The sequence below is a fragment of the Scomber japonicus genome, chromosome 2 (assembly GCF_027409825.1).
Source record: "Scomber japonicus isolate fScoJap1 chromosome 2, fScoJap1.pri, whole genome shotgun sequence".
Classification (NCBI taxonomy): domain Eukaryota; kingdom Metazoa; phylum Chordata; class Actinopteri; order Scombriformes; family Scombridae; genus Scomber; species Scomber japonicus.
The window spans coordinates 26177797-26192595 of NC_070579.1; the positions used below are offsets into that span (position 1 = coordinate 26177797).

At 40.1% G+C, this 14799-nt stretch overlaps 1 protein-coding gene across 2 annotated transcripts in view; it reads right to left on the reverse strand.

Annotated features, from left to right (window-relative positions):
- LOC128373664 (E3 ubiquitin-protein ligase SMURF2-like) overlaps positions 1 to 14799 on the reverse strand; it is a 61716-nt gene that overhangs the window by 33246 nt on the left and 13671 nt on the right. For both annotated transcript variants that reach the window (XM_053333820.1, XM_053333812.1), the window contains exon 2: positions 918 to 956. In XM_053333820.1, the coding sequence (XP_053189795.1) occupies positions 918 to 956 (39 nt within the window). The remainder of the gene's footprint in view (positions 1 to 917; positions 957 to 14799) is intronic.

The window sequence follows — 14799 nt, forward strand, 5'->3', positions numbered from 1 at the left end:
CTTCACACAGGTCAAACCTGTTCGGTCACCCTTGTGCTTTCATGCGAAATCCCTGAAAGAGAGTGTGTGTATGTGTGCATGTTAAAAGATGACTCCAAGGTTAATGGGGAACAAACCTGCTGGCTACACTTGCTACTGTTGCAACTCAATCCTGTTAACCAGCAATTGAAGTAAAAGATGCAGGCTGCTTAAGGCTAGTCTCATCAGTGGAACTAATAATACATCTCCACTTGTATTAATAGCAGCAGCAGGGAATGGTCTTATATTCTCATCACCTAAACAGAGATTGACAAAAAGGCCTAAAGCTAAAGGTTAACCAACACTTAATTAGAGGCCATAAAGAAAACAAAGTATGACTTCCTCCCTTCGATACCCTTGAGCAGTCGAAGCACATGAATTTTTTTAGTGTTTTATCCCCTAAAATTCCATCTCACTATTCTGGTTTGGGTCTCTTCAGTTTCTATATACTGTAATTAGTTTGTGTCTCAATAAAGCTAGGCAGGGTTTACTTGAACCATACACATTATTTTCTTGTTTACAAAATGAGTATAATTGGACAAAAAATAATCATTGGATTAAATGTCTTCTTGTCTGCACCTTCATGTAACTGCCATTCAGGTCCTGGGCTGGACTAAAAGAAGTGTCCTCTCTATCTAGTTCAATTACAGCCTTTTTATTTAAGCCTAGCACTTCTGTGCCAGTATACCTGATACCTGATACTAGAAGTTAGGTTAGCACAGAGTCCTTTTGCATGTCAGGCCTCAAGGTCTGTAAAACAGACAGGCTGCTACTGAGGGGCTTCATTTACAGCAAGGCTTCAAAGGCTAGCAAGCTGCCACTGCAGATGAAGCCCATGCTAATGCACAAGAGAAGGAATGGGATAAGAATAGCAACAGATCAAAAAAGGCTCTACTTACGGAAGAAGTCTTTCTTTGCCAGGTTCTTCGCACACAGGACTGGAAGAGAGGAAATGTAAAGAAATGTAAGGTTAAAAACCAAGAAAAAATGAATACAGAAAGGTCACACAAAAAAACTTTGCTTTCACCAAATATTCAGGGTATAGTCAGTTATAGACAGTTCATTTATTCATGAAAAACAGCAGCGATGGCACGTGTCCCAGTCTCTACCCATCATCATCATCATTATCATGTGTTTTGCTTCATTCATCATTAGCCTTTCATTTGTCTCCGTCTGTGGCTTCTGTTTCTCTAATCCTGTTAGTGATATTACCAACTCAAAAAGATTCAACAATTGAATATTTGCTACATTTATAAATTACAGTTGTTCACATATGTATATTAAGCAACATTTTGATCAGGCTAACTGTTCTTCTCAACATTTTTAGCAAGAGCTTTGCTAACCCAAACATTTCATTATTCATCAATTTCTGTCTTAGCTGTAAAACTTGACACAGTTTCCTTCAAGTAATTACTTCTGTCTTATCGCCTACATATGGTTTGTCCATCCTCGCTGTCCCATTACAGGCCAGAAGTACAGTTTTTAGAGTTTCTCTTCGTAAAATATTAAGCAGACAAGCACTCTTTCCTGTATGAAGCAAGTCCTTAGGGGTTTGCATCAGAGACAACGTACAATAGCTTTCGACAGAGACACTAAAAGGGTAGGTCTGTGTTTGGCTTTGTCCTTATGAACTGCTCTTTTCTTCAATGTCTTCCTTAGAAGTGTCCCTAAATGTCTCTCTCCTGGTGTGCTGGAGGAGGACATAGGTGAATGGACGCAGGCCAATGCTTTGTTTAGAGCCGGCTGGACAATCCTGTGACAAATATACTGTGAGACAAAGCAGGCCAAGCACCAACAGTTAAGAGCTGTGACTGAGAAAACTAAGATGAATGTAATAAAAACTACAGTGAACGTAAAAATAGGCGTTGAATAAGCATCACAGTCCAACATCCAAATCACTCATCTCTCAGTGGGGATAATGCTGAACTCTAAGCAAAGAGTCAGAAAAACAAAGAGGTGTAATAAAACGTACACACACAACGTTCAGTTTCTCTGCAAGCAACTCACTCATCCATTATCTGCATCCACTTATTTCTATTTGTGGTGATGGGCAGTCACTTCCACTATATTAGTACATGCACAGGTGACCTCCCTCTTTTCCAACCTTACTCTCTGAGCACAAGACCAACTATGTCAAGAAAATAACCTCAGCTATTAAGACATTGTAGCTTTAAAGCCTTCTGCAGATAACTGACAGAACTGGTGCAGTTTTTTTAAATGTATTTTAATGACAAAATAGTGCTAGCATATATGTGGTGCTGTTAGTAATGATTATTTCTTGATTAATTGATTAGTCGTTTGATCTATAAATTGTCAGAAAATGGTTTTCTTAAAAAAAAAAACAACCAAAAAGCAAAAAAAATCAAAATGATTAATTGATTAGTTGGTGATTTTTTTTTGTCCATCAACCTGTCAATTAAACAATTAATTGTTGTAGTTCTACATATTAGCATACATTAGAAACAAGTCAGCAAATAGAAATCTAATCTAAATTTAAGCAGACATTATGAAAAGCATTAATTGAATTTAGATTTTGTGTCATATAAAAACAATTAATCAAAAAGCCACTTTGTTATATCAGAGTCTTCAATATTACTCAAGCTTTAAACCATAAAGACCCTTACGCCATAACAGTGTTCGAGACATGTACATGGATTACACAACAGATCACATCAGAGTGTTTGAAGATATGGACAGGCCTGAGAAACCAACCTAGCATTACAACCATTCAGTGTTGAGACCTTGACGGTGACCAAAATGACACAGCAAGACAAACTAGACAGAATCACAACATGGGAAAAGACAATGGCAACACATACAAAATTACACTGACTGGGCTGACTGGATCAACACTAACCATCAGCTTGTAAGGGGAAATTACACTGCCAAAACCGACTGTATGGACACAGGCCAAATCTGAGGCAGTCAGAAAAGCCTCCTGTGGGACAAACTTGTGGATCCAACTCTGGGACAAAATCAGACGCGAGAGTTTAAGTGGATCATCATCCTAGGCCTAAACCCTTGCCATAAAGATGTATGTGTGATCCTATTTCAAGCATATATGTCCCATGTTATTAAAAGTAGATGTTTAGCAGCAGATTTTGTCCTATTTATTGGTGTGTAATTCTTAATGCTTAATGCTGAACACAACTATTCCTGGCTTTAGTTCATTTATGACATAATTTATAACAACCAGAAGCTACAGCAGTGTTTCCCACACATAGACTAATTCGTGGCGGTGCGCCACAGATTCAACACCGGCCGCCACATATTGCGTTTCGTTATTAATTTTTTTTTTTTTACGCTAATTAAAAAATACGCATCGTATTCGTTAAGCTGCATTTCCTTTTTCCTTTCTCTGCTCTCCCTGCGTCTCTCTGTCACTCACGCGTCTCTCTCACATAGCTCACACACACAGCCCCCCCCCCCCCCGTCGGCCGGTTTACCGAAACCAACCCCCCCCCCCCCCGTCGGTCGCCAGACTACCACCACACATTGCCTTCAGATCTGTGGGAAACACTGTACAGGTTATGACCCACAACCCCAGTTTCTCTGGAGCTATGCTAATAAACTACTCCAATACATTTTTAACAATTTGTGTCTGGTAGAAGCTGACTTGTCGTGGTTGCTCTCCATTGCTGAAGAAGCAAATCTGGAAAGTAGCTATATCCACAAAAGAAGACAAGACAAATCAAGAGCAACTGGACTTGTTTTAGGAAAGTTGCTGGCAGGTTAACGTGTGCAGAGCTATAACAGAGACTTGGCAGTCTGGTTACCAAACTATGCTAATGAAGATTAAGAGATTTACCTGCACACTGCTCCACTGTCTGAGTCACAATGACCACACAGGGAAAAGCCTCCCATTGTTGTCAGTGATCTCTCACCAAATACTGACAGTAGTTATGGCATTACCTCTGGTAGCACAAAAATCTATGCTAAAACAAACTAGCAAGTATCGAACATTATATTTTGTTTCTATAAATCTATCTATCTATCTATCTATCTATCTATCTATCTATCTATCATTTAGTTTTAGTTCTTGGAGGCAGAAATAGGACCAAGATGTATCTCTCCCAAGTTTCAGTAGACACACATTTCTCTGTTGTCTGTTTAGGAGCAACTGAGATTGTCACTGAAATGAGAATAACTGATTCTCCTTAAAAGGTCTGTCCACCTTAAGTGGACCTGGTCAGGTTCAAAAGGGCATAAGATGTAGGTAATTTATGCTCCATCATGTAATTTTTGCTTGCCAACTTGGGGACTAACCCCTGGCACTTTGATTAGCAGGTCGCAATCAAGGCACAGAACTTAGCTTTGCTTGGGTCTTGGGTTTTGAGGGGTTGTGGCATTTATTCACGGACCAATAGTCGAAGCTGTACACTGCTTTGTAGGGCTGTGTGATATGACCCAAATCTCATATCCCATATCTCATGTAGCTCATTTCATATCCCAATAATGATACATATAGTGCATTTTCTGTAAATTCAGTGAATAAATACTTTCTGGTCTGTCCTGTTCTAAATATATTATAACCTTATCTGGGCGTATGCAGACTCCACCACTGTGGATCCTGGCATCAAAGAAGAATCAAAGCTCTGCTCAACACCCTGTGGGGATCCAGCAATGTTGAATAGTTGCCACGTGAGCAGGCAGACCATGATGACCTAGTGCTGGCAAAGAACCAGACTCATTCAGATCCTAACATGGAAAGATAGGTCAAATAGGAAACAGTAAACGATCAGGAAGCCCTTGGGTGAAGCTGCCCTCAGCGCTTGTAATGGGTTATCATCCCCACCACAACCCCCTCACTTTAACAGTAAGTACAGAGACAATAAATCTGGCTGCACACAAGTAAGCAGAGGCCCAGATGGAAACCCCCATCAGTTGGTTTTACATCATCAGGGACCCCTTTTGGATTGGGATGCTACAAATACGTTATCTCTGATCTCTAAACTGTTGGTTAAAACCGTGGCAGTTTTATATACATATGGCTGATCTATAACCCAGAGTTAAAATCACATCTTTTGGTTACTAATTAGAAGCCAACCTGTGCTAATTAACACCGTATTAGTGATATGGTCTCACAACGAAAGCCACGTTTCCACCAAAGGTTCCAATTACTTTAAACCCAGAGTTTATCATATCAGAGGAATCAAGTAGATCATGCAAATTAGATCCATAAGGAATTTAAAAGTGATGGCAGCAATTAGAGATGCTGTATTAACACATGAGGGAACACCAACACAGATTTCTCCTATCCTGTTCTGCATTTACTGCGGCATGTGTTGGAAAAATAACGAATGAATGAATGAATGAAAGGGAGAGATGCAGAGGAGGAAAATGAAACTGAAACTAAGAGTATCTGTCTCCACACTATAACATTTGTTGAGTGTTTGATGATTATTTATTTCTTCTGTGATACAATCACAAAACGACATTTTATTTCTCTCACATTCACATGCTTTGTTTTCTCTACCACTGCTGCATCTTCTCACTCAACCACTGCCGCACTGTGTCTGTTTTCCTCCCTTTTTTTTTCTCTCATCTGATGAAATTAGTCGAGGCTCAAGTTGTTTAATGCAGACAGGTAGGTCTAGGTAGCTGATCTACACACCAGATTAGAGATATTGGCTAAAAAATAACACAGAGATCTAAAAGTTTGTTTGCATCAAGAAGTATGAATACATGTGTTGAATACATGACTTACATGATCTTATCTATATGCATGTCATGACAAAACATAACCTACAAAGCCCACACTGTTCTAGTTACTTTAAACTTATTATACAAAACAGCTTGAAAACAATCACATCCAACTAGCAGCAGACCTACTGTACCGTTTCCTCCATTTCAAGAGATTCAATGAAAAACCTGGGAAGTCAGTGAGGGAGTCCTGACTGTCCTGAGTTCCTGAGAGAAACCACCACTATATATTGGGAAGGCGACTGGGGGGTCTGGCTTGTTGCTACAGGGGCAGTGACGCCCACCCAGAACTGCCACAGGTTTAGATTATGTTCTCATTTTCAAACATTAAAGACCAAAACCCACATATAAGGCATTTTACTGCAACAATATCATGGCAGGTATTTTTTTAATCAAATAAAACCCACATATTTCTCAGTATTCGGTCAAAATCTAATAGTACTCATATTCACAGTTCATCGCTGAGAGGTGCGCATTAATTGGAAAAAAAAAATCAGCTTCTAAGAGAGAAGAAATGCCAGATTAACTACAGTTTTTCACTGAACATTACAGATTTAGTCACTCGACCACCCACATTTGCCCTCATTTTAAACCAAGCTGTGATAGTAGTTAAAAGGTTAAATAGGGGTCCACTGTGCTCCATTGTTCATTAGTAGGATTTGAAACAGCTGCTGTTTTGGGGCCATTTGTAGGTGAGACGCCCCACCACAGTCTGAAACCAGCCATAAATCAAAGTAACAGTCACACCAGACCAAGCCTATCCATCAAAGCAATTAACATATGGGATACTACCTTACCATTGTCTGGTTGAGGAACAGCGGCCTGCCATTGTATACAATATGTTTTTAGGCTTCAGAGCTCAACCGTAGCTTCCCATACCCAGGGGAACTGGTAGTGCATCACTTAAACCTGCACATTAATTAAAATTTGCAAACCTTCATGTGAAGAGCATAAAAATTAGGATATAAAAGTAAAGATCTTTTTTTTTGGTTCGGTGTCTCAGCAATTTAAGTTGTTATGTTACACAGTCAGCAGCCAGAAAAATCATCTTATTGTGTGGGTACCATGCTTGCTGCAGACAAGACACTAAATACATGTTATGTAATCATATTTTGTGGTATGAAAAAATCATTCATAATGTATACTAAACATAAACACATCCCAACTGGTGCAATTTACATACATTACTGCTCAATGATGTATAATAATTGCTTTTTGTATTACATAAAGCTGGTCTCTTATTATTCATTACAAAACACGCATAGTGTGGCTCTGACAACAAAGAACAGCAGTTACTGTGGCGGGAGCTTTGTAACGTCTCCGTCTGTCTGAATGCAAAGGTCAGGCTGAAGGTTGGCATTAGTTCTGGTCCGAAGGTGAGAGTTTGTAAACAGTCAGGGGGAGAGGGGTTGTCAGGGGAATCCCACTTGTTTTCTCAAGGGAGTCTCCCAGCTGCCATTTGCAATCGCTGCTTAAAGCGTCACTCTATTCATTGGGACGACAGGTTGGGGGTGGAAGGAGTCAAATGTTCAAATCCTTTAAACCCAACAGGGACCTCTTTTTGGACACTGACCGTAATTTAGATTGATACTGCTTTTAGAGCTGTAAGGGCAGTACAATGATCAAATGCTGTCCCAATGCACATTTATGAAGACACTTAAAGTCTGTGTAAAGTAAGAATAAATATGAGTTCTGAGTTTGACATACCACAGAAAAGTGTGTTGTTAACCACCCTGCCAAATTTGAATGATTAAAAAAAAAAATCACCAAATATATGAAATTAGGCTTCAAACGCTGCCAAACGCTGTGGGAGTGCCCACCAAGTCAGCTGAAACCCCTCTCCCTACGGAGTGTCACATGTCAATCAAAGTCACCACCTCTACCAGAAACATGGACGCTACGTCTGAGAACTTTCTGCCGCTAGCTCAGCTGCTAGCTCGGTGGCTAACTCAGCTAACTGGCTAACTGTAGACTGTAGTAATAGTAGATGTAGTAACAATAACTCGCCACTAGGCAGGTTAACCACTGAGGACTCTCGGCCTTATATAGTAGCGGAGGGGCCAATGTCACGTGGGCACGCCACCACATCACGGAGTAGCCCTTTTTGCAGGCTCAGAAAATCAGGAAAAATTAGAGGGTGAGAAACAGTTTAAGGCTCTATCGCCACAATTTCAGTATTGCATAGTTACCAGCCTTTTCACATGTTTTCTGTAACCATTTTCCAACATGTATAATATGTTTAGAAGTAAATCAATAAATTGACTTTACACAGACTTTAATTTTGAGTGGTAATCATTCATTCATTGTGATTTTATTCACTCTGATCTAAGATCAGAACATGATCAGAAGTTGTGTAAAAATCTGCAGCAATGGCAAAAGGTTCATAGCTAAATGTTAATTGTAAGATAAACTTAACCCTTTTCAATAAATTGGAAAAACATTCTATTTTTTAGAAAGTTTTGTATTAATATTTACTGATGAGGGAGTGTGGTTTTAGCAAGGACAAAAGCCAATCACATTTCCTGAAGATCCTTGCACTGTAAGTCATTGTGGGAAGTTAGTATTTTGTTCATAAAGAAAGGGAAGAACAAGACAAGGGTCATGAGCTGTATCTTGTTTCCCAACAGTGGCTCTAGCCTCTTGCACTGTGGTAACATCATCAGACCACAGAGTTGCTCTGCCCTAGACCAAAGACGATTGTACACTACCAGCTTCATGTTCAAGTACAGCCATTTTGTGGTCCATTTGTTCAATTAAGTCTGTGGCTGCACTACCAGGACATGACTGTCAACCCGCACAGCATCAGCATCCAGTTGCTGGGTTTGAATGCTGATGCTGTTTTGAAGAACACAGTTTTGAAGAAGCACTGGACCTAAGATCTTTCCATTTCATCCTGCATATTTCTTTCTAATGCATGTGGCAACTATCTAATAAGGAAAAGTCATAGAAGAAGTAGTAAGTTATGTGTCTGACATGATTGCATAGGTGTGCCAAACAAAGTGTTTACTCAGTGTAGGAGCCAAATACTTCAGATACTTTCGCTAACTTTGCATGTCTGCTTGATACTGATAAGATTAATGTATGTACAGTACATATGGATGGCTATGATCTGCTTCAGCAAGGACAGCAGAGCATGAAGGCAATGCAGTTGGTTTCAGCCAACATTTTGTGCACCTCAATTCACACATGTTTAATGTAAGGGAAACAAGCCAAATTTCACTTTCATATTTTCCACCTGCACTACAGCATAGCAGACTGAGGCCAACAAGATTGAAAACATTGTTCATGCTTACTTCTGTCATGATTAACCGTTGTGCTATCAAATTACTCATAGCAAATCCTGCTTCTACGTAGAATCCTAAAGATATAAATGTACTTATACCTCTTTGGAAATTTGAGTCAATAATGACGCTATTCTCAATCTTACAAGGTAATCAACCTTCCAGAAAGTCAAATCTTTAGTCAAATGCAAAGCATGACTGTAATGAGTTCATATGTTTATTTAATTTTATGCTGGAAAATAATCAAAGCAACATTACAACCATGCTTGATAAGTGTTACAAAATATTAGCATGGTCAACAGTGTGGCTGAGGGTTGTTTAAAAGTAAATCTTTAACACTGTAATGTGAGTTTGGCTGCATAGAAAACCTGAAAAAGGCTCAAGTTTCACAGCTAGAACCCCCTTAGGACAACATTTTTATGGGAGAAAAAGGCTTCCATTCTTTTAGTACTTTGAGAAAAGTTTAAGGGAACCGCTGTTTCTTTTCAAAATGATTTCTGACAGGTTTAACGAATCTGCAACAAAACAAGAGAATAGTAAACAGAGGCTCAGTGATCTAGCATTCACTACTTTGAAATAAAAACTGGAACATAGCCTGGTGGAGCGCAATTAAATGTAACCCAACCAGAGCGAGGAAGGTGTTAAATGTAAGTCATGAGCCATTAAGACATCTTTAACAGTGCCGTGTCAAGTTTTACTACATCTAACTAGATCATTTTAAAGCTCCCTGTAATGGAGAGCAATCATGCCAATACAGCACCCTGACAACACTAAAGTGTACGATGACAGGGGATGGGTTAGGGTGGGGGATGTGGTCGTCTACCGGCAAGTTGATCTTGAGCATGAATCTTTCCTGAGGGACAATGAAACAGGCAATGACCTAAAAATAAAAGTAGTAATAAAAGTATGCAGTCTTGATAACAATGTTTTGGGCCTCAGGTAGTTTGACTAACAGAAAAACGTAGCAAAACACCATCAAAGTGGGAAGATGAATAATACAGAAGAAAAAGTCGTACTCGAAGGAACATCCTCACTTCTCCCAAATCTAGGTTACCAAGTCATGAAATGTTCATGTGGCCCAAAGCCAGAAATTGATTCAACTTACCTTAGCGCACACATCACCTGATGCCAGCCAATGCAGTGCAATAACCCAGGCTGCTACACTCAGATACTTCACAGGAGTCTGATTATTTAGATGACATTTTCAAATCGCAAACAATGGACAACTGCATTAAAACACAAGTCCTATGGGTAAAACAACACTCACGTTGACTATGTGAGGTCTGTAACCACGGTAACAGGGTGGAGACAATAATATTTCTCATAGGAGGCTGTATTGAAGAAAGTAATAATGTTGTTTACATATGTTTCATTCGTATAGGCCCACATTTTAAAGAGATAAATATTAAGATATGCTGTTTCCTTTGAGCAATTTCCAAACTTATCAAGGCCTGAAATTGTTAAATCCCTTTAAATATAAATGACATAGTTCTCTATATCCATTTCAGAAAAACTAAATGATTTGGCTATTTAGGTGGAAAAAAATGTAAACTTGCAAAAAATGCTCCTAACACACCCGCTGACATCCTATGAGTCACTAGTGAGTCATTCAGATTTAAATGAGAAGTCCTACATCCTTCGCCCCTGTTGTGACTCTTGTTTCGGCCCCATGCTGTCTCATTCACAGCATTGTTCAACAATTAAACAAAACACTTCCTCTCCCCCTTCCTCACGCCTCCCTGGCGGGCTAGCTAACTCAGGCTGTGTTTAGATCAAATCAGGGAATGCGTGAAAAAAGGCAGCCCTCCCCATTCATGTAAATTGGGGGCAGTGCATTTCCACAGTGGTTGTGGGGAGTGCAGAGGGCTCAGCAAGAAAACCTGCCATGGTCAAAAAAAAAAAAGAGTTGAACCGAGCTCAACTTTTGCTGGAAAGCAACCTGACATCACACTATATGGACCAATCACATACATGCAGCAGCACATTCCTGGTGGATGACTTTGTAACGTGAAAGCCACATTGGACTGTTCATCTGATTGTGATTGTCGCGATGAAAGATGAAACAGTCGCTGGCATGATAACTTTGCAGAATTGTAAAATCTCTGTCATACTGCTGTGAGATGTTTTGGCTTCTGATCAGGTCCTTAAAAACATTAACCTGTAAACTGAGCTCAGCTTCCTGGATCGCATTTCATCGTCTCACTGTTAGCTCAAACAACACACACCCCCCCACCACTGCAGCCCCCTGCGTCATAGCGTCAGATTGCTGCATTGTCTAAATGCAGCCTTACTACCACACACACACACACACACACACACACACACAAAGTACATGTTGGCAAAATGTCAAGCACAAGTATTCAGAGGCTACGTGACTAACTTTACATTCCTTCTCCAAGTGCACGCTGCAAAAAAATAATGATGGTGACCTATGAATGATCATTTATGGCTCTCCAAAACTGGACAATGTTGCCAAAGTAGGGATCTGAGCTATATTGCACTTCCTCTGAAAAGCCATTACTAGATTTCCCTCCTTTCCCTCCCTCTCTCTCTCTCTAGCCCAGTAAATGCTCGGGATGCCAATTATGTCATTCATTTGAGAGGCCAGCCATCTACAGCTGACACTCCCCCCCCTCCTCCTTTACCTCCTCTCTGCTCCCTGAGGAGACGCCAACAATCTGGAGTCAGGAATCTGGAACAGAACGCAGTCGCTAAACAGAGGAGGAGGGTGGTTGTGGTTGAGAGGGTGAGAAGGTAAAGAAGAAATGTTCATCTGGAGACAGAAATCTACAGTGGAGGGAGGAATATGAGGTGGGGAGGAAAGGGGTCTATCTAGAGTCACAAATCTGTGGAACGTAGACGGTAGAGGAGGAGAAAAAGGGAGGAAAATATGGCAGAGCAGAGGGAGTGAAAGAAAGTGGAGAAGTTAATTTGCACCGGGGAATTTTGACAGTGATGACATTCTGGCAACGGTAGAAACACTGAGGGAGGAGCAGCAGGGATGGCGAAGAGAGATAATAAGAGGAGATGCAAGAATGAACAAAGTAGAACAGAATGTAGTTTGGAAATTATGGTGAGCACACAGGAAATTGAGCATTTGTCAGTTCACTTAAAAAGGTCAGCAGTCACCAAGATTGCATTATTAGGAGGATGTCTTGCGATATCTAAAGCCCTCTCCTCAATCAACACTTGTGCCTCTCTGAAATACATGCATTTATAAATGAGGCCTGGGGTCACATCACAATACTGAGACTTTGCAGCAATTACATCCATTTACAACAAATCTAATGCAGGCAGCAGAGGGTAAAACACAGCTTAAAATGGCAGGTGGGAAAAATGTACATTTATATTTTGATACTTTATTTATAGTTATGGTGGCGAGGCCCTTCTGCAATCAAGAACAAATTAACTTAGGAAAGGTTGTGTATTGCTACAGCTCAATCCATGCACCCAAAGGTAAAATGTACAAAGTTGCCCTAAGCTCACTGACTCAGAATAGGGCTGCAACTAACGACTATTTTGATAGTCGTCTAGTCATCAATTATTGAAACAACTGAATAATCGGATCAGTGGTGGTTCTAGCTGGCATGGCGCCCCCGGATTAACTCCCCTTCAGCACCCAGCATAGATTGTTAGATAGAAATAACATTCATAAAATACCAAAGTGATACACGATCATGAATACAAAAAATGAAGTATAAGGACTAGAAACAATTCTTGTACATACATATAAGTAAGTTATTTTAAGTATTACGAATTATAACATATTGCTAATAAAAGTAACCTGCACAAATCCTATATCACACAAATAGAACAACACACATAAATTAATATTACCATCCTCCAGCAGTGTCAACTTAAGAGTTAAGACTAAACCAGTTCACCTTGGTGGTGTGAAGACTGATTTTACATTATTCTTAATGATTTTACTCAGAACCCAGAAAAAATACAACAATGTGTCGGTAACTACATATTCACAGTATGAACTGTGGTTTATTTGGTGTGACTGATTTAAATGTTTTGCATCAGCGCTAAACTCCTCAGTGGAGACCTGAGGTCAACCTACTGATGCTCCTCTCCTACTTCTGACTGAGATCTCAGCAGGTAGAAGCTGTTAGTTCATAAACTAGAAGTAGGGCATGCACTGTAACAAGGTAAACCGATCCACACAGTGACATTATATCATTGACGTAAATGAGTGACAGAAACCTGTTCTTTTTTTAAAATGTGTGTGCACTCCGTGCTGCCTCCGGTAAGATGCTGGCTGCCCATATTGCCACTGAATCGGATAAATTACTACAGCACCACAGTGTTACATCACAGTTTTCCAAGGATTTTTCAGACAGAGGTGACAAAATCTAGAGAACATGTGGTGTGTGGTGTGCACAGTATCCCGCAGGGAGAGCAGCCTCCAGTTAGCTCCGGGAAAGTCATCAGTATACAACACACTGAGAGGACGCAGCGTTGTTGAGGTGAGAGAGACTGAGCACCGAGTTATTTTCTTCACCTCAGAGTTGGGTTAAGTTGTGTAATGCTGCGGTGTGTATTGTTCAGCTGCTTTTGTTTGCTACTGCTGGAGTTCACCGCTACGCAAAGCACGAAAAACACGCCTGATGACGTAACCGACAATTATCGTCAATTAAATTCGTCGGCAACTAATTCTCTCATAGATTTTTGTCGACAATGTCGACTAATCGTTGCACCCCTAACTCAAAAGCTGGCATAGTCTGAAAACAGAAATTTCCATAGATGGATGAGAGGTGATGTGCAGAACTAATTGCGTTTTTAAGATGGAGGCAAGCTGCCACATAATAGAACAGATGGAGAGTTTGAATGGTAGGAAATAAAAGTAAGGAAGAAAGGTGACGTGGAGCAGAGAGAAAAAGATCCAGGCATGGATAAGGAAATAAAAGCATTAACGAGGAGGAAATAAGCCAGAGAGAGTCAAGCTGATCTAAGGAATGAGTCACACAATATATGCAAAACTCATACAGGAAGCATCCAGATTAAATCAAATACAGTCAGGTGTAATATCATACCACTAGAAAGTCATGACTCATTAGGTATGCTTATGACTAGGCGATAGACACACCTGTTTCAATGGATATAAGTTTGTCCAGATTCTTTATTAGCACAGAAGGTTTGACTATACTGTATATGATTCATGCAACAACTATCTCAGGAATGCACAGTACGACAATTATTGTCACGGTTAATAGTAACAGATCATTGCATATGAATCACACAAGGTCACACTGTGTGGGTTTGGACTGGAGGCGAGTTTGCCTGCACTGACATGAGGCAGAGAGAGAGAATCAAGAGTCAAGAGGAGGCAGTGATGACTGTGAAAGTGTGTATATTTTTGTTTGAGATTCACACAAGCTGCAATTACTGCCTGCTGCTCTTCACCTAACAAGGTCACAGGTGCAAACCATTTTAAAATGTAAATTTAGACCACCTTGGTAACTTATTGTGTTTTGGCTTTAATGTGCAACATGGTAAGTAGAATGAATACATATTTTTTGTCCTTGTGATAATTACTCAAAAAAAAAAAAAAAAAATCATTGAGAGGATGCTCTACCAGCAGGCATTACACATAAGCTTACCCTGCTTATCTCCTTGCTTCAGACAGCAACTGCTATATCAGTCCTCCAGGAGTACGGTGTGTATCTGTGGTGTGTGTGTGTGTGTGTGCGCATATTTTGTTCGATATGGTTGCCAGGATTCATTTGCTAACTGGCTCTGTAGGGAATATTAGACATTACAAACAGGGGCAGGTGAAAAGACCGGGGCAGGG